General features: G+C 42.8%; 1 protein-coding gene across 6 annotated transcripts in view; it reads right to left on the bottom strand.

Annotated features, from left to right (window-relative positions):
* Positions 1–4,849: 4,849 nt before the first annotated feature.
* Positions 4,850–25,873, bottom strand: part of palm3 (paralemmin 3) — a 37,111-nt gene continuing 16,087 nt past the window's right edge. For 3 of the 6 annotated variants that reach the window (XM_061679357.1, XM_061679359.1, XM_061679358.1), the window contains exons 2-7: positions 17,375–17,427; positions 15,628–15,708; positions 12,148–12,263; positions 10,037–10,103; positions 8,069–8,099; positions 4,850–6,725 (exon numbers count right to left, since the gene is read on the bottom strand). In XM_061679357.1, the coding sequence (XP_061535341.1) occupies positions 5,926–6,725; positions 8,069–8,099; positions 10,037–10,103; positions 12,148–12,263; positions 15,628–15,708; positions 17,375–17,427 (1,148 nt within the window). In that variant the 3' untranslated portion in view covers positions 4,850–5,925. Of the gene's footprint in view, positions 6,726–8,068; positions 8,100–10,036; positions 10,104–12,147; positions 12,264–15,627; positions 15,709–16,151; positions 16,215–17,374; positions 17,428–25,873 lie in introns of those variants that run through there. The other 3 variants (XM_061679362.1, XM_061679361.1, XM_061679360.1) reach the window with 2 other exon arrangements.

A 25,873-nucleotide genomic window follows, 5' to 3' on the forward strand; every position in this document is an offset into this window, starting at 1 on the left:
TTTGTCTTTTGGTTACTTAAACAACGTAAATCTTTGATGTTTAAACTTCAGTTTTTGTGTTTTTCCCCATTGTGGGTGAGTCTGGAACATATTCTCCGCGACTGGTATGAAAGGAAAACAAAGAGCGGCTGCGTGGATGAATGAAGATTATTATTATTATTATTTTTTTTATTCAGTTACAAAGTCAGGACCGTAGGCCGTGACGTCCTCAGCCGGTTTCTTCTCACAAAGCGCCTTGGTGTGATCCATCCAGACGGGCTCGCGCAAGCCCAGACACTTGGCCTGAGCCGCAAATTCCTCCTTCTCGGTCTGCACCAGCTCTCGCCTCTTGCTCACCAGATAGAGGTCAGTGCTCGCCAGGCCTTCCACGTTGAAGGTAAACAGCAAGCAGTCTGGACAGGAAGTGACGTGGAAGGTCCCCGTCATGCTGATAGCCATGGCCCTCAGGGTCACGACATTGTCTTTCAAGGTGGCGTTGAGGCGGTAATACTTGCACTCGTCTCCGAAGCGGTTGGCTTGGACGCAGTTGAAGTTGTACGTGTGAAAAGTAATGCTGTCCCTCCCCTTGAGGAGGACTTCGTCCGGCGCACTGGTCATGCTGCCGGTGACCACAGCCCAGCTTCCCTCCGCGAGGCCGGGGGTCATGCCGACCAGCGGCCGGACCAGCTCGTCGCAGGTCGGCGGAGCGCAAAGGCCGCCGGGCAGCAAGCAGAGCAAGGCGACAGAGCACGCCAATAGAATCATCCTGGGATCCTCTGTGCTCACTTGGAAGTCGATGTAGGACCGCGGACGCTTTTTATAGACCAGTTTCACAGCGCAGCGGTTGAATGATTCACAGAAATCCAATAGAGTGCCTCAAACCTTTTGGGTCCAGGGAGCACAGACTCGAGATTCGAGCGCTGTCAACTCAACTCACTTCACAGTAAGCAGCACGTTTGGTCGACAATTCCTTAAAAAAGAGGCTTCAAGCTGTTTGCCATTCCCAGTTTAAGTTTGCTGCCAAACTGATCATAACAAAAGAAAATTGCGCTTTTGTTGTTGGTTGTTCTGGCACGGTGGTTATAGCGTCTGCCTCACAGTTTTGAGGACCTGGGTTCAAATCCCGGCCCCGCCTATGTGGCGTTTGTATGTTCTCTCCGTGCCTGTGTGGGTTTTCTCCGGGCACTCCGGTTTCCTCCCACATCCCCAAAAAAACATGCGTGGTAGGTTGATTGAAGACTAAAATTGCCCGTAGATGTGAATGTGACTGCGAATGCTTGTTTGTGTGTGCCCTGCGATTGGCTGGCAACCAGTTCAGGGTGTACCCGCCTCCTGCCCGATGATAGCTGGGATAGGCTCCAGCGCTCCCGGGACCCTAGTGAGGATAAGCGGCTCAGAAAATGGATGGATGATTTTTTTTTTTTTTTTTTTTTTTTTAAACAACCACTGAGCTTAGCCTTTTAGTCCTCTCGTCTAATGCTAATGCTAAATAGCCACCAAGTGGCAGTCCTATAACCACTTTTAAGCAAATGATTGAACACAAACGGTGCAGCACGATATAACAGTAATCAGTAATATATTCTTTATCCTCTGCGAAGAACGACTAATATTAGTGCTGTACGGATGAGCCGAGAGGAGTTCGACATCTCAATTTTTGTAAGCTGTCTTTTACAGTATTTTGTTTTAACATCTCTCTCTTTGGCTTTAATGTTTTTAATCATGTTAAGCCTCGTGTATTAAATGCACTATACACAAATTCCATGTGGATTTATTTTGACCCAAAAAAATGATCTGTTCAGTAGAAAGGAACTTAACTACACATACACCCAAGAAAATAAGTGCAAAAGTAATCATGCAGACAGAATTTTGATGACATTTCATTTAAAAAGTAAAAATGTTGATGTTACGTAGCGTAAAGAAACGATGCGAAAGAGCATTTTGGTTACTGTACCAGTGAAAGAATTGGATTTAAAGCTCGGTCTTAAAATTGGAAGAATTTACTTCTTACTGGTACTTGCATATAAATATGGTAGCTGTCAGTGCCCGCAGCCCCATCCAATGTGAAACTAGTCTCAGTGCCCGCAGCCCCATCCAATGTGAAACTAGTCAATATTTTATTCTCCACCCATTTCTTAAAATGGAAACGGATCGGTTCCCCACTGTAATATGAAAATGACCTCCATGTTAAACAGAGGAATTGACATTTGTTGTGAATTGATGCCACGCGATACCCTGGGGGTGGAGCTCGGGTTCATAGATGCGACCATTTTGGAAGGTTTTTTTTGGGTGGCGTATGGAAAGTTTGAATACTGAAAAGTAAAAAGTTCATTTGATTTGCCTTAAGTGCCATTGCTAAATGTAAACAGTATTTCTGAATTCTTCGCTGCATTTTGTTTGCTCAGTCTAGCACCATAAACCTGTACTATATTTTGACTAGGCCATTGTTTTTGAAGCTACAAAGAACCCGGCAACAATACTTAAGCACAGTACCAAAGTATTTGTACTTGGTGAGGAGTGCCCTCGAGTTTTATCAGGTGAACCTGTGCAATGACAAAAGACACGAAAGCAGAGTGCACATCAATCGTTTTATTGGGTCAGTCAGGCCTCCTGACAAAGCTCCTTGGTGGGGTCCAACCACATGGGCTCCCGCAAGCCCAGACACTTGGCCTGCGCGGCGAACTCCGCCTTCACGCTGTCGCTCAACTCTCGCGTCTTGCTCACCAGGTAGAGGTCGACGGTGGTGTGGCTCTCCGCCTGCACGTCGAAGCGGAACAACAGACAGGTCGGGCAGGAAGTATTGTGGAAGATGGCCGTGAAGAGGTAGTTGTTCCCACTCAGGGTCATCATGTGGCCTTGCTTGGTGGCGTTGAGCAGGAACGACTGGCACCTGTCAGCCACGCGGTTACGTTGGACGAAGGTGGAGTGGGACGCCTGGAAAGTGACGCTGTCTCTGGTCTTGAGCGTGTCTTCGTCCACCGATCGGTTCAAACTGCCGCCGACCAAGGCCCAGGTTCCCTCCAGTTGGTCGGGAGTTATGTCCACCAGAGGCCTAATCAGTTGTTCGCAGGCCAGAGGGGCCCCAGCGGCGCCCGACAGCAAGCAGACCGCAACGACCGCGCACGCCAGGAGAATCATGGCAAAGGAGCGAGGAGGCAGAAACTTCGGGATGCAGACCAGCGTCTTGTCACAGTGATGATGTGTGCACGATGATAGCTCATGGCGGCTTTTATAAGGTCAGCGTCCGGTTCCACAGTTCAGACAAACAGGACGCAGACAGACAAAGTCCCAATAGCTGAATGATTCACAGAAATCAAATAAGACGACGACAAATATGGACGGTCCCTTGCCACCCACGGTAACAATAGGATAAAAGGTCCTTTTCTAAGTCATTAACCGCCCGAATATTTACTGCAGCTTTGAATGTCTAATTCAACTTGAAGTAAGGATGAAGTTTTTACACAGAGGACAGAGGTGTCCTGGCTGCAACACTAATATTGTAGATCAGTGGTTCTCCACCAAGTACCCACCGCCCACCCCCTCCCCCCCCCCCCCCAAAAAAACCTTAGCACAACAAGTAGCACAATCATGACAAACATTCAAATCTGTAGCGTAGCAGGCCATCAAAAATGAGGCAGAGGCTTTTCCCAAGTATGTTTAGCATTGCTTTTTTCCCCCCTCACACGTGGTGGTTTCTTGAAAATCAGCAGCACAAGGGGGGGGGGGGCCAAAGTCAGCTGGATTTTTACACGTCATATAAAGGCAATCAATGCAGCTATTGTCATTGTACAAACCAAAGTAAATCAGTGTTGCTGTAGTAATGCGTTGAGGTCGTACCAAAACACAACACATCTTTCGGTAGACCGATTTAAAATAAACACTTGACAAACTTGACAACAAATTTTCATATTCAACGGCAACATAACGTTATTTTTACCTCATTGCTGCTCCAGCCTTCATTTGTGTTGAGATTTCATTACAAATAAGCAATGATAAAAACAATTCATTATCATCTTCCTAATGTGGAAATCTATGTAAATGTTATTCAAGGTGGTCCCCAAACGATGTGGCACCAATTGGGTCACAGGTTCGATTGCGTGGAAGGTGCTGGTGACATCTAAAGGTTGAACTCGATTCAAAACAAATTAACTCTCTGTTCCAGTGTTACGGAAACGTTATGTGTGTGTGTAAAAGGTTGGCAGTGAAATAAGTACTCACCCTTTATGACCACTCTTCTAGCTTGCAAATCCATTATCGCGGATTGGGAAGATGTGCAACTGGTTTTTAAGTCAGTCAGAAATGTTGCTGCTACAAATTCCAGTTCCTATTCCATCCGTTTCCATGGATTTTCCTTCGGGAATAATTATGTAATAATTATTTCTCGCCATCCATCCAACAAGCATACCCTTCCGTAGTCATAACCACAAAAAAGCAAAATGGTAAAAGCACACAAGATCATGTGATAGCGGTTCAACCTCCCAACACATTTTGCGACTTTGGGGAAAACATTTCCTGAAAATTTGTGTTCTGTTGAAGCCGTAAACTGAAGGGAACAAAACCCTAATCACTTACTTTTCTAAGGGTTTCCACAGACATATTTCAAAACTACAGGCATAGTCACAATAAGTGCAAAAATCGAGTGACTTGAGCAGTAACCATTTGTCCAAAGTCTGATCACATGACGACACCTGGTGCGTTTAAAGCCTGGTTATCATGAGATTTGTCAAGCGATTTCGGCTTTGTATTGGACCGCGATGATACGGGTAGCAAACGTGAGCACATTCTTCACCGATTGGATCAATATAAGAAAAGTCCAAAGGGAGGGGGGGGGGGGGGGGGGGGGGACGCTGCGCTGAACTCCACCCAACAAAACTTGTCAAATGTCAGTTTAATGTTTAATCCAGTCGTTTCTAAACTTGACAACTCTTTGTTATGCACGTACAGAGATTTGGTTAAATACAAAAGTCATACATCAGTAAAAATGTGTTAAAATGAGATGTTGACCCAGAGGAATGTCAGTGAGAGCCAGTGCACACTTTGGTTTTCAGAATTGGAACAAATAAATAAATGCAACCTGTATTATATAACCCCCCCCCCCCCCCCCCCAAAAAAAACCCCACTAACAGTAGCTGTAATAAATCAAAAGCTATCCAGCAATTCCCAGATCTATTTAATAACTCAGCTTTAAAGCAATTAAAATATATCCTCTATGAAACACTCAAATCATTTTAAGAAAACTCTGTTATTTACCCTAAAATGAATTATTTATGGACAGGAATTCTTTTGCAATAAAGCCTTTTTCATCTTACTGCATTAAAATGCTTTGGGTTGAGTTGATTTTGATAATACAAATTCAGACATTGTTACCAAAATGAACAGGTGGTTTTAACAAAACAAAAAAAAAGGTGGGAAAAAAAAAAAACCCTCCTCCAATTGTGCCCGTTGTGTGCGAATAAAAAATTAATATTGGGATGGTGCAGAAAATAGAGAGAACAAAAATAAAAACGCAACACTTTTTCTTGGCTCCCATTTAGCATGAATTTAAGTTGCTTCACAAATGTTTTCTATAATAAACATTCACATAATAGTATTTAATGTAATATGTGTATATAGGGCGTCCAATGAGACCTAATGACATGGATTAATAAACTTAAATGGGGCCCTGAATGGAACCCAAGGACACTTTAAACCAGTTTTGGCGCAAGTAGAATTTTAAAACTATTAAAAGATGTAGTGCATGCCATTAAAAAAAAAACAAACAAAAAAACAATCAGGCACTGAACTAAAACCCGTTTTATTAAAGGAGCGGTGAACAAATGAAGTCAGTGCAACTGAGTTTAGTGAACTTCGGGGCTACTGTGATCAATGTAATCAAATCAAAAGCAACTAAAAGTGTTAACAATCACTGGAGAGCAAACTGGAAGTGTTGTGTTAATATTTTTGTTGAGTTTACATGAGCGAGCAGCACTGGCAGATTTTCGCCTTGGACTTTTTATCGGGGGCGGCTTCATCCTGTGCGTCGGGGGCTTTGGCCCCCTCCAGCAGGGGCTCCTCTTCGGCAGCTCGCGCCTCAGTCCTGTGGTTCTCCAGGGGAACTTCCTGGAACGGAGGAGGGGGCGTGGCGACAGCGTCGCCTTGGGCTTTTGAGGACGCGTCGGTCGCCTCTGATGCTGGCGTGATCGCTGCTTCCTCCTCCTCTCGGGCTTGCGGTGCCTCTGGAGGAGGACAAGAGGGTTGTGATTTTGAGTAGACCGGCACCGGAGCCACCGGAGCGACTTCGAGAGGACCGCCCGTTGAGGCTGAAGCTTCCACTTTGATGTCCTCGTCTTTCGTCTCCTCGTGTGTACTCCCCGCTCGCTCCTCCGCCGCACCCGTCTCGCTCTCTGCAGACTCTGTGGAAGCTTCTGAAGCTACTTGCGCCTCCTCCGCAGTCACACCTCCCTCTGCGGTGGACTTGCGATGCTCTCGCGGCGCAACTTCCTCCTCATCCTCCGTGATGACGACGCGTTCGGCCCGCATGACCGTGATCCCTTCGGCCACCTTCGTGCGGCTTAGATGACAAACGTGCTGGCCGTGTTTCTCGACCCTGACGCTCTCGCTCGGTCCGTTTGTGGTGATGGGCTTCTCCGGAGCGTCATCGCTGTGTTGTTTGAGGCCTGATTTCAAGTCCCCTTCGCCGTTGATCAGAACAGGCGAGCCTTCACGCCGCGATGGTGTCCGGATCACCTTCATGTCCTCCTCGACTGTCCCTGAAGACACGACTTAATTAATTTGCCATCTCATTATAGCATTTCATATTAAAAGCTCCGCAGTTAATCAGCAAAACACGAGTTCGGTGACAGCGAGGCAGCAACGGTGCTTGATTACAATTCAAGGCTGTTTGGCCACAATAGCATGGCAGTGTTCAACTCATTTCTGGATTAATTAAGAAGTCTAAAAACATAACAGTGGTACCTTGACTTACGAGTGGCTGAATTTACAAGCCCTCAAACGCCGCCCCCGCCCCCGCCCCCGTGGTGCGAGGAAAAACTTGACTTGTAAGTGAGCTTTTTTTCTATGATTGCATGATGTTTAGTGCGCTCTTCCGTCCGTCGTACAACAGTTTTTCAAAAAAGAGGCCCGGTGTGCTTGCTTCAAGCCGTTTATTGACACTTTTGTTTTACGAACCTTTCCTGTTCGGCTGTTAGGCCAAGCAGAATCGAGACTCTGCATCCCGTCTATGCCGGAACAGTTTTACTGAGCTTGCTGACAAGGCGGTCATTTTTGGCTAACGTTATTTTATGGGGACATGGTGGACCTGACTGACTGACTGACTGTATACTGTTGGACACATATTTGTAATTACTCAAAGGTTTTTATATCAATTGATATTTTACTATGATAGAGTGGATGTTTAACCTTGGCAACATCCCAACTACACACTTGTAATGAAAATGACCAAGTAGTTGCTTTGCAGTCAGTCACTTTCTTATTGGGCGAAAATGTCACTGAAAAAAAAATCTGGGTTTCTTAAAGGGGCAGTTACGCAACATCATGAGAGGGTCAGTAATTTCAGGCACATACACGACTTGGTCAATATGAAAACAGAATGTACATCATTAAAATGACAGTTTTGTCAAATAACTTGTGGGCAATACAAGAATGTATTTCTTGATTTAGCATCATTTAAACCAATGATTCTCAACTGGCGAGTCACGACTTTGCAACAATAGGCAAATCCGGGGTGCCACCATTTGAGAACCGCCGTTTTAAAAGTCATCATTGTACTGGTATGTGTACAAATGTTTGACCTTAAAATGTTTAATAAGAGATTTGCCAACAAATCAACAATCATTTGGAGTCACACATGTACTGCACGCCACGCACATTTGACCTTTTAACTGTTATAACAACATTCAACTAATGTGCTTAACTCTCAACAGTACACATTAAAAGGGGCCGACAGATGGCTGTTAGCTTGAACTTGTCAACGTGCGGCTGCTAAAACATGTCAGGGTGTTTGAAATGAATACATCCCATTTGCGCACGTCTTGAAGAATATATTAGATTTTCTGAAATGCACGGTGTAAAAGGAATTAATGCTCCACCTTACCCACATCTCCTGCTTCCATGTCCACGGGTTCCTGTCGGGTAAAAGGCAAATGCTTAGCGTTTATGGCGTGATGGCGCCGGTAAAAGTGCCCCACAAACCGCAAAGTCAGAGGAGTCGGCCCTTTGTTTTTTCACTTATATGATTTCACAAAGCAACATCATAAAGTTTGAAGAGCAACGATTGTATGTGTGCAACAAAGACCAGTCTGCTTTCAAGACTATGAACATTTTTGAGCATGTTTGAGTTTATGTGACTCGAAAGGAGAAGACAAATTAATAAAACTAAAACGTGTCAGACATTTGCTGTCAATTACGCTCAGCGTGCCCAAGAACAGTTTTTCTTGCAGGATTTGTCGCTGTCAAATCGGTGCAAAGGTCACACATTGTAGACGCTTCCGTCTCAGCCTGCATCACTAATCAACAGAACATTTTAATTTGATTTTTCGAAAAGAGTCAAGCTGTGCCAATGACTTTAAAGAAAGAGGAAGCTTCAAATGTGTGTGTGTTTTAGAACCATATTTAATGGGGACTTGAAGTGTTCAACTGTTTATGTAACTGCTTTTAACAAAACGCTAGAGTACAGTATATGGGGCTTAACATGCGTGTTTACTGTTCATGAATTAGATTTTCCGGGAGGCAAAAAGTGTTATTGCTGCAAGCGCGGTGTATTTATTTATAAACATTCATTCAATTACTTTCAACACAGCATCTCTGCCATCATCATTAGCGCAACATAATCCACTATCTTATTGCTAACATACAATGTGAAACAAAATAGAAGGGCTAATGGAAATTAGCTTTGCTATTGCTGTAATTTTAAACAACTGTTACTTTTAACTTTTAACTCGGCAGTAACACATAGAAATAAAACATACAAACGTATCAACAGGCATTTGTTCTTTCTGCTCTGCGGCGACAACTAGAACTGCTGAAATTTATCTTCAGCTTTGGTTCACTGACCCGTCTACTCCTGGACAACAACCGACATCCGAATCAGAATCAGAATCATCTTTATTTGCCAAGTACAGCCGCTACCGTGAGGCTAAAGGCTTCTTTATACTCACGCGGGCGACGACCGCGCGCAGTTTGCCTTGAGACTCGAGCGCAACCCACGCGCGCAGTTTTGAAAATGTGCTGCAGTTCACCTCCAAGTCGGGGTTGTCGCTACGGCTGGTATTGGCTAGGACACCACAGGGTGGAGTTTCCTCTGCATTTTTCTTGGTCATTTCCAGTAGCCGTTTTTAACTTTCCGTTCCGTAACAAGGAACAAAGCAACAACAACGGCGACCGTGGGACAGCGTCTGCTTGAACAAATGGACCTAGACGACCAGATGATACGTTTAATTATGCTGCAAAATCGAATGAGAAGGCGGCGGCGTAGATGGTATGCAGAACCGAGGGGCACGCTGAGTAAGTCATCACAGCATGTGACTAAAACGGACCAATCACGAGAGATGATTCTACACGCAGCGACACTTTTTGCCATGTGAGGGAGAGGCAGAAGGAGTATGAAGAGGCCTTAAGCTTTGCACAGCAGAGGGGGCAGCACTCGCTCGCTTTTGCATGCGGAATATATGCATGCGCCTTTTGTCTGAGCAATTATTAGCATTATTATTTATTTATTTATTCATTTGCGCTCTATTGACGCCATTTTACAATAAATTGAGTGTAGTTTGCCGTCCAGAGAGCAGTAAAGTTAAACAAAAAACTACACTGTAAATCAATACACCACTGTTTGGAAAGAGGAGTTCACAACATTCAGTGAGATATTCTCCGACCCAAAGTTTAAAATTACAGGCATGACAACAAGAGGAGCACACAGGCAGGAAATGTATTATTCAAGCGACAACGCCATGGACGCCAATGTGAGAAAAGCTCATGAAAAATGATTGCGAAAGCTCGTTTGGCACACATTCTAACGGCTTTTGTTCACAATGTAGGCGTGTGCGTGCGTGTCTCCATGTCTCACCGTTTGGTCCTCTGCGATCTGTTCTTTTTCATCCTCCCCTGCAAACCCCGCGTTCTGTGATAGCAACCTAAAATGAGACCACACAGCCATTATAGCTATATTTAAGGTTACACAACGTTGTCCTTTTACACAAAATAAAAAGAAACACAACATCTTCATATCATCTTAATGGATGGCTTGTGAAAAGGAAAAACATCATCTCTGTCATTGCCACGGCAACCCTGGATCACATCCTACAACAGCAATTCCCAACCAGAGCACCGTGGCATCCTCGTGCGCCGTGAGATCATCACGGGCGCTGTGGGAAATGATCTCCTGGTACATAATTTATCGGAAAATTATTCATTAATTCAAAAAATATCGTTGTTCATCTACCTATGCCGTTGATAGGCAGTTAAACGCTCGTCTATTAGATGGCAGAAGGTGCAATAAACCCGTGTACCCACCCGCTGCCATTCATACAACAGAAACAGTCAGTGTATCAGGTTTGTGCTCAATTAAACACGCCAATTGAGATGAGATCAATAGTATTTCAGTATTCATACTTTTTGCGACATTTTAGTTTTGGTGGCCTGTCGTAAAATTTGTCATTAAGGTTGGGAAACACCGGCCTATAATACAGGCGCCAACGTGGGCGCTTACATGACTTTATATTATGTTATACGGTATCCTCACACGTGTTAAGGATTTAAACACGCTTCTCTATATTTGCTCATCTCAGCGTAAACATTGCTCGATAGCAACAAAACCCTCGCAAGAAGATCGAGGTAACAGTTTTGAACAGCTTCAAAAACATTGTGACAGCTCGTGATAAAGGGAATAGCATCGCTGTTAGCATCAAAGCCACACTGGATCGAGTGGTTTATTTTATGAATTTGATGGACCAGCCATGACAGCTCTTAAGTGTCAGTCGTCCTAATATTACTATGAATATTGTGCTGTATATTGTGTGAAGTAGGGGTACAAACTTTGCTATGCACCCGAACGGTCTTTCCAACATTCATTTTGAGACGTGACGGTTACTGTTGAGCATGTTTGTCTTCTTGAGCCTCTGATAAAGTGAATTTCAAAAAGAATCTTTTTGAAGACTCAAGTAGCAAAAGACCTTAAGACCCAATTAGTTCATATATAACGCGCCTTAATAAATGAAGGCATATTCAATGTTCCAAAAGAATAGTTGATTAAAAGGCTGTCAATATCTTCAGCCTAATAGCATGACTGCCGAAGTCATTGTACCTACTATCGCACTATTAATAAAAGAAATACCAAGGTGCTTACTAAAAATAGTGTTGTTGTTTTTTTTTTCTTCTCTTTATTCCCAGACATCCAGGTCATGGTAATTAATCCCAAAGTGGACTCGTCTTGTTTGGTGAATTTGTTGTTTTCTTGTTTCTTGAAAATGTGCTATTAGGCAATGCTATTATTAGGCAAACAATATGTTTGAACATACCAGAAGCGAATGCCTCAACATTTTCCAAATGTAAAAAAAAAAAAAACGATGACAATAGTAAATACACAGTCATTAATATCTTGAACACTTATTAGCACATTAACTCATTTGTTGTGTCCTTTCCAGCGAGAAGATACATGTATCTTAAAGGGTGCAACATTTTTTTCCCAAAATAATAACTTGGCGTCAATTATACTTCACAGCAGCAGGTGGAGCCAAGGAGCAAAAACAAACAAAACAAAACCACTTATGTCCTCTTGACTATGACAGAAATGTACATGCCTAAATAATCTTAGCCGTTTTCTTTCTTTAGCATGTGACCCTTATTGACCTGACACTCCTTTAGAGGCACGGCTTTACTAAAGCAGTGTGCTTACATTCCCCAGAGGCAACATTTAAACTGACTACAGTAATAACAACGTAATAATCCTGGGAGCGACATCTCGACGACGGTGTCCCGTGCAGGAAAGACAATTAAAAGTGTTCAGCAGCGGCGTGAAAGCTCTTGCCAAAGGACGCATAATACACAACAATGGAAGAATTTTAAAAATGAATAAAAATAAAAATAATAAAATAAAAATAAGAGAGCAAAAAATGGGAGCACGGCGGCATAAGTTATGCATGAGGTGTAAATTCTATAAGCGGTTGTTTGCTCCTGTACCTGTGCTTTTCCACCTCCTGAGAGGCCCACAGTGGGGAGCGTCGGCTCTGGGAGTCCAGTGAGGATGGGGACAAAGGAGCTCCCTCCATCAACCATTGAGCCCTCAGAGACTTCCTCTGGAGAAACACAGCACAGGCGTCCACGATAGGAAAGTAAGATACAACCGCTTGAAAAAGTTGCTCTATTTGGAACAACGTTACAGAAAAATGTGCCCCAGAAACATTGGAGTCTTCATGTGTAAAGTCAGTGAGCTGTCGGAGAACATCAGTGAACCTCATTTTAAGCGGCATCGAAGGATTATTTCTGTGTGTGTTTTACCCTTTTCCTTTAATGACACTTTCTAATAAAAGACGGTGAGAGAAGAGACGTAGCATATCCACCGAAAGTCACCGATAAGTAAGAGGATACGCTCTATAATCGGAGGGTGCAGACAACATTTGAAAGACCCCACATATGATGGGTGGGAAGAAAAATAAAATAGAAAATCGGGATGTGTGTACCACAGGGCATCCGGACTGCTTAGAAATAGAAAAAAAAGAAAGAGTACTAGCAGAAGAAGAAATCGAAGATGCTAGGCCACGGGGTCATCGACAAAGTTGAACCTAACTTAACTGTTTCTAAATACATTAAAATACGTATTAAATACGTTTGAAGGTAAGTGCTCAAAATGCTCAAAACAAAAAAAAAAACACGCAGTTCAAGGTTTTATCATGGTGAAAGTTTGTACTCTTAACAGAAATATTGCAAATTTGGTTTTGAAAGTCAACCAAACCAAATTCAATCAGCATCAGGGAACAGATCACGATTGAACCTGGAGGTACCGCTGGATTCACCTCACGTGTACGTCTGCGCCCTGTTCTCTCCTCTAGTTAGAATTAGCGATAATACATTCATCTTCATTGTTTCCTCATGTGCTGTTCGGCTCCTCTCCCGCTGATTCCCTATTATCTTTTTCATAAATATCACTGCCTAACTCTGCATGCCCCCTGCTAAAAAAAAAACAAAAAAAACAAAAAGACTTCTGTTCCAAGGTGGTATTGCTTTGATGCTTCCTGACTCCGTGGAAAATGATAAGATACTGCGTATAACACGCCTACAATTCATCTCCCAAGACAGATATTGTGTTATGTTCATTACAATTGACTTATTTCAGCCATTTTTGCCATTGCGCAAATGTTATTGAAGTATAATTCAAAGGGCAGACATAATGCAACATTTAATGACACTTTGTTCTTCATCTTCATCACGTTGGATAAAAAGGTGGTCAAATTGGTGGCTTCAGATAATGAAATGACTGCTTTCATTTGAAGTAAAATACAGCCGAACTTGATCAAAGATGCAATGTGCATATCACACACTTTATTTCCCTCCCACAACTTCTTATGATATGGTCTGTTCCAGTGTACATCTAGATTAATATGAGGACCTGCAGCGTTGCAGCCTGTTCACCTTCATTTAAGTGGCTTCTTTTATCTACGAGCATCTGCTCCACTAAAGGGCTTCAATCTTGGGCCAATCTCGAAAATCCAACTCAACCTTTTGCCTTCAGGCAGGTTCAGTGGGAATTTGAAAGTCAGCTTTTTTTGGAGGCTGGTTGAGCACCTTGTAATAATTTAATTCCCAGGTCAAGCCGTCGCCATTATAAAACCTTTATTAACTGCAGGCAATGTTTTAAAGCTATAATCCGCAATTTCTAGCGCCCCCTAACGCCGGAGTCAAGCATTACAACAACACATTCGTCGCTTCGTTATGACGTATGTGCATTTAACGCATCTCTTGTTTTTAAACGTTTCTTAATTATTTACAAGCCTAAAAGGAAGCTAATCAATGTTAGACGTATAAACAATAAAACCACTTCATTTTGATAATAAGTGACAGCATGTATTGGACTTTAAATTGCTTACTTCATGCAACGTTTGGTTTAAGTCGAAACACACACTAAGAGTTAATCCTTTGATGTAGGCCAATACGATATCTTGCGTGATATCATGCATAATACACGTGAGCATTTGGAATAAGTGTTGAAAAAAAAGCTTACTTCAGGTTTATGAGTGGAAAAAAAAAAAAAAAAAAAAAAAAAAGAGACACACAAGCTTGATTGCACACACATCAGACTGGATGCGCTACATTTCTGTGCAATTCATTTTGCGCATTGTTGGAAGAGTATATGCAAATAGATGAAGTTTATCAAACCTGAGACGCATTCCAATGGCTGATTTTGAGTCATGAGTTTTAATTAGCGCATCTTATTTATTCATATTTTTCCCTAAAAATGTTGTTTGAATCGAATGGCATCCAACTTTACAGATTATGGAAAATAAGTGCAGAAGCATTTCTTTTCAGTTGAGAATCGTAGAAAAAAATCATTTATTTCCATAGCTCAATTTAAAAACTGGAACTACATTTGATAGATTCTTTAAACAGAGGAAAATACTCTTCAGAAGTCAAATTCCTACCTATTTTCTATATTAAAATTATTTTGTTTCTGATGTCATATTCTAGTTTAAAAAAAAAAAAAAAAATCATTTTCACTACTGAAATAAAGTTTTCCACAATATTTTAGTTGCTTGAGATGCACCTGTATATCACACAATAAATTCACTCTAAGCGCAGCGCGTTCCACAGTGACACATGATGTTTTTCCACTTGTATCCGAAATGTGAAAATCTCCACAGCAGCCACCGTCCTCAGGTTTCCCAAAAGTTTGCCCAGTGTTATTGGCAACCTCTCTTTAACTATAACGGGCACAACACCATCTCTGTCTTCTCTTGCCGCAGAGAACAAGCTCCCTTCTGTTACCTTGCCTGCCCCCTTCAGCTGGCTGCATGCAGAGTGTCTCCAAACATTCCAAGAGCGGCGCTCACACACACCGATGCGCCTTCCTTCCTTTTTTTTTTTTTTAATGGCGATCAGCTGACCTTCAGTGACAGATTTAGCGGAAGGTAAAATACAACAACCCGTCGATAAATTCTGCCTTTCGTGACTGCAGCACTGTCGTTAACACTAACGCTGTGAGCTGTCTCGAAGGTAGGGAGTATTAGCTCATTAAAAATGAAAGCAACCTTCAACTTAGTTTTATGGCTACAATAATGAACGTCAACAAGCTTGCGGACGGACGTAAATAACGTTTACCGGCGTTGTATACCTGCATACACAATAACAAATGCCACGCACACACAAAAAAATAAAGCGCACAGTTTTTCAGGAATGTGCTGCGAGGCAGCGTTAACACGGTGGAGTAGGAAGTGGGAACGGCAGTGTGGAAATGATGCGACAACAATGGCGGCGCTCTGTGATTTGCACTGAGTGGAAACATGGCCATGAGAAGTGAGAGGTTCAGCGTCTGAGAAAAGGAAATGAACAAGGGAGACTATCTGCTCTCGAACAAGCCGGAATGAGTCTATTGAGAAAAGCGTGTGTGAGAGAGGCCAGACATGAAATAAGACGTCTAAAAAAAAAAGTCTGGCTATGGTATCAGACCTTGAGCTGCTGCAGTCTGAGTTTTTCATCCTCCATCTCTCTCTTGGCTCTCTCCTGCTCCTCCTGCTGCCGCCGCTTCTCCTGCAAGACGACACGTAGGCCAGAAGGCCGGAAATTAAATTGAAGCACTAATTGTGCAGCAAAACTGAGTGATTAATCGATTCATTTTTTTTTTCCCTCCGCGTTGTGTGGAATTGATTAATCAACGGAGTGCACTACTTGGTCGCAACCAGCAGAGGTGCTGTTGATTCATTCGCAATTAACTGCTGTCACAAGAAGCACAAGTTGAACTGCATTTGCGCTATCGATCAACTCCTCACAATGAGCAGCATTATTTTGCGCATGACGGCATGGCTAAGGAAACTTCTTCCGACAGTCTTATTCTACTTAAAGGTTAGAGGACAAAGATTTTTTAATTTTTCTTGATAAATCTACAACCCCTTTACAAACCACATCTGCCATTTCGAAGTGATTATATGGCAGATGTACAGCAGTTAAATCGATAAATATGATGCAGAACGCACCTTCCGCTTTTCGCATCTAGCGCCTTCCGGTCTTCGTCTCTTTGCGGCGCTGTGACATCACACAAGCCGAACATCCTGTTCATTCGGCGTTGTGTGCTATTGTGCAAAGCGGCACAGACAAGAGGTGAGCATTTCCTTGCACTGGGGAGTAAGAAAAAAAAAAAAAAAGACCCACAGAGTACTTTTCAGTACTGTCGTCTGTACTTTTGCCTATACGACAGGCCAACAGACACACGGCAAAGACTTTGTGTGCGGTGTGTTATAACGCAACTCGAGTGAAGGGCACACAATATATAGGAATACTGCATACTATGTAAAAGCTTGCGTGTAAACATGCTTTTGACAACTCAAAAGTACTCAAATGAGCACCAGAGGTTGCTGCTTGGTGCTGATGTTTTTTTTCATGACCTACCGACCTCACTGGACGAATTTACGGGACGCCATTCAAGCGATCAGCTGATTTGGTGCTCAGCCACCGTCGCCGCCAGCGAGTGGCGCCGTTTGCAGGGATCTTTCTTGTGCGTCACAGTCCCCTCTCACATAACGCTGCCTTTTCGTGGGCCAAACAATCCTACGCTTGGTGAATTGTGCTTCACAATGATAGTAAGTCACCGAAGGATGCTACGTCTCTATGAATGTTTGGCCGCCTCGAGCTTCTACAGAAGATGCTAGCAGACCGGCGTCTGGACCAATCAGAGCCAAGCTGTTTTCTACATTTCAATTGGGAAAGGTGAGCGATCCGTTGAGAGCAAAGCTTATTTAAATGTCCCATATTAATGCCAGGTGGAAAAGACTAACTAGAATAGTTTGAAAAAAGGACATTTTGGCCATTTCTAACCCAAATTATCTTACAAATCAATAAAGCAACAAAGATTATCAAAAACAAAATGATAGAAAGGGACCTTTAAGAATGTTAAATGTAACTTAAAATATTGCCTGTACACATAAAGGTTATGATGGTTTGAAAGTGGTAACAAATTAATTCACATTACTGCGTATCGTAAAAGATTTTTATTCTTTTAATTTGAACAACTTAGAACTCATCCAGCAGCACATAACAGATTGTATTGGACATTGAAAGTTCCACTGTGTTTCTATCGAGGCCAATGTTGATCCAAATATCAACAACAGTACAGCTCATAATGCTCAGTGCAGCCTGGTGTTGTTTTGCACTCTTTTTGAATTATGTATGAGCAACAAACAGATTTCCTCTGTGGACTCACAGCGATGGCCTCCAGTCGCTGTTGGTACTTCTCCGCCTCATCCATCCTGGCACCTGTGATACAGACAAAGACGTGAAAAAAAAGTTGAAAGACCACGACCATGTTTTGTCTCTAGGTTGACTGCGTTCACCGGCTCAAGAGAATGGAACTTTGTTAGTTCTTGTCAGGAATGCTTCATTTAATGTCCATCAACTGTAGTTTGTAGATTTCTCTGTAGTCATGCGCATGTATGCACCAAAAATAATCATCATCCGATGACATTGGAATAAAGCTGCAAGTTTGTAACATAACTAAGGTGATTTTGGCCAACATGTTGTTTACCCTTTATTCCATGAACACCCCCGTTAAATAAGCTTTTTCCATCATGACAGTCTTCGGCTACTACAAGCAAATTTGGACAGCAAATATTTGTTCACCAGCAACTGTGGCAGAATGTGACAATATTTCAATATTTGACTTTTTCCCAAAACTCCCAAGTTTTAAAACCCCCCAGGAGATATACAGCTTTTTTTGTTTTGTTTTTTCCATTCAAAGAACTCCTGAGGTTTATGAATGCCAAATATTCTTGGCATATAGTGGCCAACAGTTATTTTCCTGTAAATGTCATTTGCAGGGTTTTTTAAATGTTCTGAACAAAACAAAACAAAAAGAACGGAGCCACCTTTTGGTTTAAAAACTCAATGAATGACACGAAATACCTTGAAAAGAGTTGAGAAACTAATTGCGCAGTTAACAATGCATGCGGCACCACAACCAACAAAGCATACTTTGCATATAATCGTATTATCCATTATCACATCCAGGAATTGAAGAAATGCCAAACTCATCCCCCCTCATTTTCACATTGTTACTTGTCTCAAAACTGAAACGACTCAAGTGAAATGTAAAATAAAAAAAATAAAAAAATAAAATAAAAACATGGAGGGTGAAGCTGGAGTATCATTGCTTTGAATTAGAGGTGGGTTGGCTGCAATCAGCAGAGGTGCTGCCGATTCAGTTTCAACTAGTTTGCGGTCTACGGTATGACCACAACTTGATGTCATCACCTCTGGGAAGTTAAGCTAGATCTATGCAACATATGGCAACTCCGTAATCCAGGACTATTTATCTTAATACTCCATCGTTCAAAAGATCACAGTTGTGTTATTGATCGTTAATGTTCTCCATAGTTGATGAAGGAATTATTTGGATATTTCCTACTTTGAGTCTGCTTACTTGTATATTCTTTTTTGATTTTTGGGGAATAAGCGCTGCAGATTTACAAAGGTATTTCTTTCTTCTCTCTTGTCTCAGGGCAAATCTGTTATTTCTCCAAAGTGGTAGATCGTTCATGGCCCTAGGGTTAGTTATCATGGTGAGAAACACATCCAAGAAAGCACCGGAAGGAGTCCTACAGTCCCCTACGGCTGTTGAGTGAGTGATATGAATGTTAGTATATGGGAGAGGAACCACAAAATAATAAAAAAAGAATAATAGGAAGGAAAACCTACTGAATAGGGCAAGTGCAAGATGGAGAATGGCAGTTTACTAAATAAATAATGCACATAACAAAGGAAGGAGAAACAATATCTCATATCGCTGGTGCTCTCAATGACTGGAGGTGGCAGCTTACAGTATAAGACTCCTTAGGGACTAGAATCTTACATCTTAACGGGATTCCAGATGAGGAAATAGCAGGCAGAGATAAACAAGCAGAGCCAATTGGCAGCTTTGATGAAGAGATATTGAGGAGCTCCCCGAAGACAAACACGGACTCTGATAATTAGATGCAAAACAGGAGGAACGAGCTGACACAGTCAAAAAGTTTGAGAGTGGGAAGGTTGAGATGGTCAGAGAGCAAAGATGAAGGGAATGAGGTGGTGTTAACTAAAGTCTGATTCTGTTAAGATCCTCATCATTAAGAGTTAAGTTGCGGTCAATCAGATCCGAGCTTTCATGCTGGTTCAAGAGTTCAGCAAGCTGTCAAAAGAGCAATGTTATGACTTTACAACTGTAGATAGAAGCTGTGATCGCCAAACAGAGATTTTTGTTAGTGGGTCACAACGGTAAAAATATGAGACTGCAGGAAGAAGATCATAGCGCTTATCGAGTTCAGGGTCATGGGAGGCAAAGTGTCAGTGGGAACAAACACTGATAAAATGTATCTGCCATTCTAAAATAAACGGGAAATCGAGGTCATTGGGGCTCTAGATATGGTTTTCCTCAACTTGCAAAAACACAGTATTTTAGGGTATCTGCAGGTTTAAGGAAGCCTAGAAGGAAGACTTTTTAAAACCCTTTTAAAGCCTCAATATTACATAACCGTATTTCAAGAACTGTTGTAATAAACCCATATTTTGTCAGAAGAAAACATTTCACAGTGATTCCAGGTAGCAGCTTTTATTTATGGAAACTACTGCATAACTACCTTCTCTCTACTCAACAAAGTGAAAAATGTACTAGTTGTTTTGAATGCAGCCCTATGGGGGGCACAAGCCAGTGCAAAGTGTAGGCCGGTCCCAAGCCCGGATAAATGCAGAGGGTTGCGTCAGGAAGGGCATCCGGCTTAAAACTTTGCCAAACAAATTCGTTCGTCCAAAGAATTCCATACCGGATCGGTTGTGGCCCGGGTTAACAATGTCCGCCACCGGTACCGTTAACCTGCAGGGCGCCGGTGGAAATTCAGCGACAGTGGGTCAAAGTCGAAGAAGAAGAGGTGGAAAGCGGGTTCTTCGGCAGAAAGAGAAGAGGAAAGCACAGAGCCTAGAACTGAATGTGGGGACTTTGAATGTTGGGACTATGACAGGGAAATCTCGGGAGTTGGTTGACATGATGATTAGGAGAAAGTTTGATATATTGTATGTCCAGGAGGTCAGGTGGAAAGGCAGTAAGGCTAGAAGTTTAGGGGCAGGGTGTAAATTATTTTACCATGGTGTAGATGGGAAGAGAAATGGAGTCGGGCTTATTTTAAAAGAAGAGTTGGCTAAGAATGTCTTGGTGGTGAAAAGAGTATCAGATCGAGTGATGAGGCTGAAACTTGAAATTGAGGGTGTTAAGTATAATGTGATGAGTGGCTATGCCCCACAGGTAGGATGTGACCTAGAGGTCAAAGAGAAATTCTGGAAGGAGCTAGACGAAGTAGTTCTGAGCATCCCGGACAGAGAGAGAGTCGTGATTGGTGCAGATTGTAATGGACATGTTGGTGAAGGAAATAGGGGTGATGAAGAAGTGATGGGCAAGTACGGCATCCAGGAAAGGAACTTGGAGGGACAGATGGTGGTAGACTTTGCAAAAAGGATGCCAATGGCCGGAGTGAACACTTTTTTCCAGAAGAGGCAGGAACATAGGGTGACCTACAAGAGCGGAGGTAGACGCACGCAGGTGGATTACATCTTGTGCAGACGATGTAATCTGAAGGAGGTTACTGACTGCTAGGTAGTGGGAGGGGAGAGTGTGGCTAGACAGCATAGGATGGTGGTGTGTAAGATGACCCTGGTGGTGGGGGAGGAAGTTTAGGAAGACAAAGGCAGAGCAGAGAACCATGGGGTGGAAGCTGAGACACGACGAGTGTTGTGCAGCTTTTTGGGAAGAGGTGCGACAGGCTCTCGGTGGACAGGAGGACCTTCCAGAAGACTGGACCACTGCAGCCAAGGTGATCAGAGAGGCAGGCGGGAGAGTACTTGGTGTATCTTCTGGCAGGAAAGGAGAGAAGGAGACTTGGTTTGTGGAACCTCACTGTACAGGAAATCATACAAGGAAAAATGTTAGCTAAGAAGAAGTGGGACACTGAGAGGACCGAGGAGAGGCGAAAGGAATACATTGAGATGCAACATAGGGCAAAGGTAGAGGTGGCAAAGGCCAAACAAGAGTCATATGATGACATGTATGGCAGGTTGGACACTAAAGGAGGAGAAAAGGATCTATACAGTTTGGCCAGACAGAGGGATAGAGATGGTAAGGATGTGCAGCAGGTTAGGGTGATTAAGGATAGAGATGGAAATATGTTGACTGGTGCCAGTAGTGTGCGACATAGATGGAAAGAATATTTCGAGAAGTTGATGAATGAGGAAAATGATAGAAGGGAGAGTAGAAGAGGCAAGTGTGGTGGACCAGGAAGTGGGAATGATTAGTAAGGGGGAAGTTAGAAAAGCATTTGGTCTTGATGACATTCCTGTGGAGGTATGGAAGCATCAAGGAGAGGTGGTTGTGGAGTTTTTGACCAGCTTGTTCAATAGAATTCTAGTGTGTGAGAAGATGCCAGAGGAATGGAGGAAAAGTGTGCTGGTGCCCATTTTTAAGAACGCGAGTGATGTGCAGAGCTGTTTGAACTATAGAGGAATAAAGTTGATGAGCCACACAATGAAGTTATGGGAAAGAGTAGTGGAGGCTAGACTCAGGACAGAAGTGAGTATTTGCGAGCAACAGTATGGTTTCATGCCTCGAAAGAGTACCACAGATGCATTATTTGCCTTGAGGATGTTGATGGGAAAGTACAGAGAAGGTCAGAAGGAGCTACATTGTGTCTTTGTAGATCTAAAGAAAGCCTATGACAGAGTACCCAGAGAGGAACTGTGGTATTGCATGCGGAAGTCTGGAGTGGCAGAGAAGTATGTTAGAATAATACAGGACATGTACGAGGGTAGCAGAACAGAGGTGAGGTGTGCTGTCGGTGTGACAGACAGGTGGAGGTGGGACTGCATCAGGGATCAGGCCTGAGCCCTTTCCTGTTTGCAGTGGTGATGGATAGGCTGACAGATGAGGTTAGACTGGAATCCCCATGGACCATGATGTTTACAGAAGACATTGTGATCTGCAGTGAAAGCAGGGAGCAGGTGGAGGAACAGTCAGAAAGATGGAGGCATGCACTGGCAAGGGTGGAGGACTTTAAATACTTGGGGGGGGGGTCAACCGTCCAGAGCAATGGTGAGTGTGGTCAGGAAGTGAAGAAACGGGTCCAAGCAGGTTGGAACGGGTGGAGGAAGGTGTCAGGTGTGTTATGTGACAGAAGAGTCTCTGCTAGGATGAAGGGCAAAGTTTATAAAACAGTGGTGAGGCCAGCCATGATGGACGGATTAGAGACAGTGGCACTGAAGAGACAACAGGAAGCAGAGCTGGAGGTGGCGGAAATGAAGATGATAAGGTTTGCTCTCGGAGTGACCAGGTTGGATAAAATTAGAAATGAGCTCATCAGAGGGATAGCCAAGGTCTGATGTTTTGGAGACAAAGTTAGAGAGAGCAGACTTTGATGGTTTGGACACATCCAGAGGAGAAATAGTGAGTATATTGGTAGAAGGATGATGAAGATGGAGCTGCCAGGCAAGAGAGCTCGAGGAACACCAAAGAAAAGGTTGATGGATGTCGTGAGGGAAGACATGATGGCAGTTGGTGTTCGAAAGGAGGATGCAGGCGATAGGCTTACATGGAAAAGGATGACACACTATGGCGACCCCTAAAGGGACAAGCGCAAAAGAAAAGAAGAAGACTAGTTGTTTTGACACAATTGGACATTGTGACATTTTAAAGTTTGATTACACTGGGGAACACAATTTTTCTTGAGTTAGGTCTGACAACTGTTTTGAATTTTTTGGTGCGGAATCCAAAACTGATCTCAGTTTTTCTCTATCACGTCAAGTTTTTGAACTATGGATCCCCGTTTTCTTAAAAAATGTGAAAATACTGTACTTAAGATATGTGTTTGATTTATAAAACTTTTCAAATATTGACATACAATGAAATATGAAAGAAACAGGCATGACGGCAATGTTTATTTAACACTATTATGTTTTACAAAGGATATGGCACAAATCCTCTTAATTTGTACTATGCTAGCTTTCTGTTTGCAGATATTGATAGTACTGAGCTATGGGGAGCTGCACACAATTGTGACTGCTCAATTGTGACTGCACAAACAAGTTGCCACATCGCTGTAGATGAGTCCAATCGTAATCAGCTGGCAAGTCTTACTACAGCTAATCAGTGGAATTTTGCTTATCTGGGGGGGTGGGGGGTAGGGTGAGAAGCTCGGTCGTCAGGGAGGGGCTCAGAGTAGAGCCGCTGCTCCTCCGCATTCAGAGGAGCCAGATGATGTGGCTCGGGCATCTGATTAAGATTCCTCTCGGTCGCCTCCCTGGTGAGGTGTTCCGGGCACGTCCCACCGGGAGGAGACCCCGGGGACGTCCCAGGACACGCTGGAGAGACTATGAGAGGCTGCTGCCCACGCGACCCGGCCTCGGCTAAGCGGAGGAAAATGGATGGATGGAGGGTAAGATGTGGAGAAAAACGTGACATGCAAGAAAAGAAAAACTGACTGCAATTTTGGAATCAGCATGCCAATTTGAGTTTTAATCAGCATAAAAATCCAACTCAACAGAATTATTTTTTTCAAATTGTTCCCCAGTATTATATATCACAAACTGAAGAATCAGGACTGTGTTTTTGTGTTGATTTGTCCATCCGCTCATGCATGGCCCACACAATTCCTTGGGAATACCAAATGGGTACTTATTATTTTATACAAAAAGGGCCTTGGAATGACGACGATTATATTACATTACGTCATTGGATGGCCAAGGCAACCTCGCTTCTGACCTGCTTTTATTAAGATGCCGTATCTAATAACGTTGGCTTACCATTGACCAAAATGTGGGGGTTAAGAGCTAATTGCGCATTCCTCATTTACTTTTCATTATTCTTTTGCGCATTTACATTTTCTCTACTTATTCTACATGACTTCATCCAATCATATTCCAAGTATTTTGTCTACCCTTTTCCAAACAGTTTCTGATGGCTGTTTTGGAGTTTTGTGAAACAAGTATGGCTTCAATGCAGTATAAAGCAGTATGCCGTTAAATGGGGAAATTTCTACATTCATTAATGACAGTGTGTTAAATATGTGACTGTGAATTTTCTCACAACGCCTACCACCAACATCCTTGTGGAATTCAGAAAGCACACTATGAAACCCACTGATGTCTCCCGGATATAATACAAATTACAGTTTCATTAAAACCATACCCGTGTAAAACGATCTAGCCCTTTCCTCTCCATGCTTCTGGGTCTGACACCATGTCTCACAGAAGCTTTTCCGTTAGCGAAAGTGGCTAACCTGGCAGTTGTCCGACTCCGGCTAGCTAAATCTGTCACGCCTTGCATCATTACGGGGTTAAAGACTTCAATCTTGATAAATCTGTCGTATGGCCATGACTTATTGTTGACTGCGATAAACTATATGACGGACTAGGAGGAGTTATAGGATTTTTGGAGATATGCTGTCTTTGCTGACATTATGATATATGTTAGCTAATGCTTGTGCGGTGATGTTCCCTTTGCTGACTGCGATATGATGTTGGTCAGTCCTTGCTATAAAAGTCAGTGTCCAGCCGCACCACCCTGTCAGATTATCGATTACGAACTTGGTTGAACAATACATGCATACAACACACAATGTCATACCAGCATGTTTTGTAGAAACAGGAGGGAGAGTATCACAGAGATGACCATTTCAAACTTCCATTCTAGGCCCTTTTCACAAGAATAACCATTAAAAAAACAAATACAATTCAATAAAAACCAGGCACTATTGGTGCAGAATGTACCTATGTGATAGCTCTGAAACTTAAGGCCAATTAAATCTAATTTGCAAACAGCAGCTAGTAATATTAGTAATAATAAAGAGAGTAATTTCTTCTGGCTTGAGCGTTTGCAATACTTTTCTGATATTCATGAAATCTTAAAAAGGTACGCATGTGAAAAAACAAACAAAAAACAGACCAACCACAAACAGCTGTCATTCCCTACTCAATGGGGCTGCCATCATGAATTAATTGCACACATTCTTCTTGTCCCCGTGCCAAAAATGTATATTTGCCTTCAGTGTATGTGTGCTTGCTTATTTAAGAATGTATATTTGCATAGTGGGGGTGGGGAGATTCTATATCCTGGGCGTAGTGACATTGGCTCAGTGGGAACAGATGGAAGAACAGCAGGGTGTCAAGAATGAAAAACTTTTAAGATTTATGTTAATATCAACTTTCCGTTTGTGGCTCTAAAATAAATGCATATTTACATCGGAACAAAAATATTTGTTCTTTTAATCAAGACTGAAAGACCATTGCCACAAGTCATAACAAAAAGTGCCTTTAATATTTTCAAACGAAGGAATAGCATTAATCCCGATCCTAGCAACAAAGGCAATCGGTATCATGCATGTTTGCCCAAAGTCATCGTTTACATCATTCCAGTGCCTCCTGCTGCTCAAAGAATGTTGAATGTTGTTGCTAAAGAACTGTAGTTCTAACACATGACATCAGCTTGCTGTCGAGGAAAGGCCCAGGCACCAAGAATTCAAGTCATGAATGATAGAAACAGAGCAGTGCACTCAAACATGGATACAGTTGCATATCTTTCTGGTGAGGTTAGGGGTACAGGGGCTTTTACGTGACTGGGAGGTTTGGAGCATGAAAACTGCTGGTCAGGCCATTTTCTACTCTAGGCTTCACTGAGCTGGGATATTGGTTGACA

The sequence above is a fragment of the Phycodurus eques genome, chromosome 6 (assembly GCF_024500275.1).
Source record: "Phycodurus eques isolate BA_2022a chromosome 6, UOR_Pequ_1.1, whole genome shotgun sequence".
Lineage (NCBI taxonomy): Eukaryota > Metazoa > Chordata > Actinopteri > Syngnathiformes > Syngnathidae > Phycodurus > Phycodurus eques.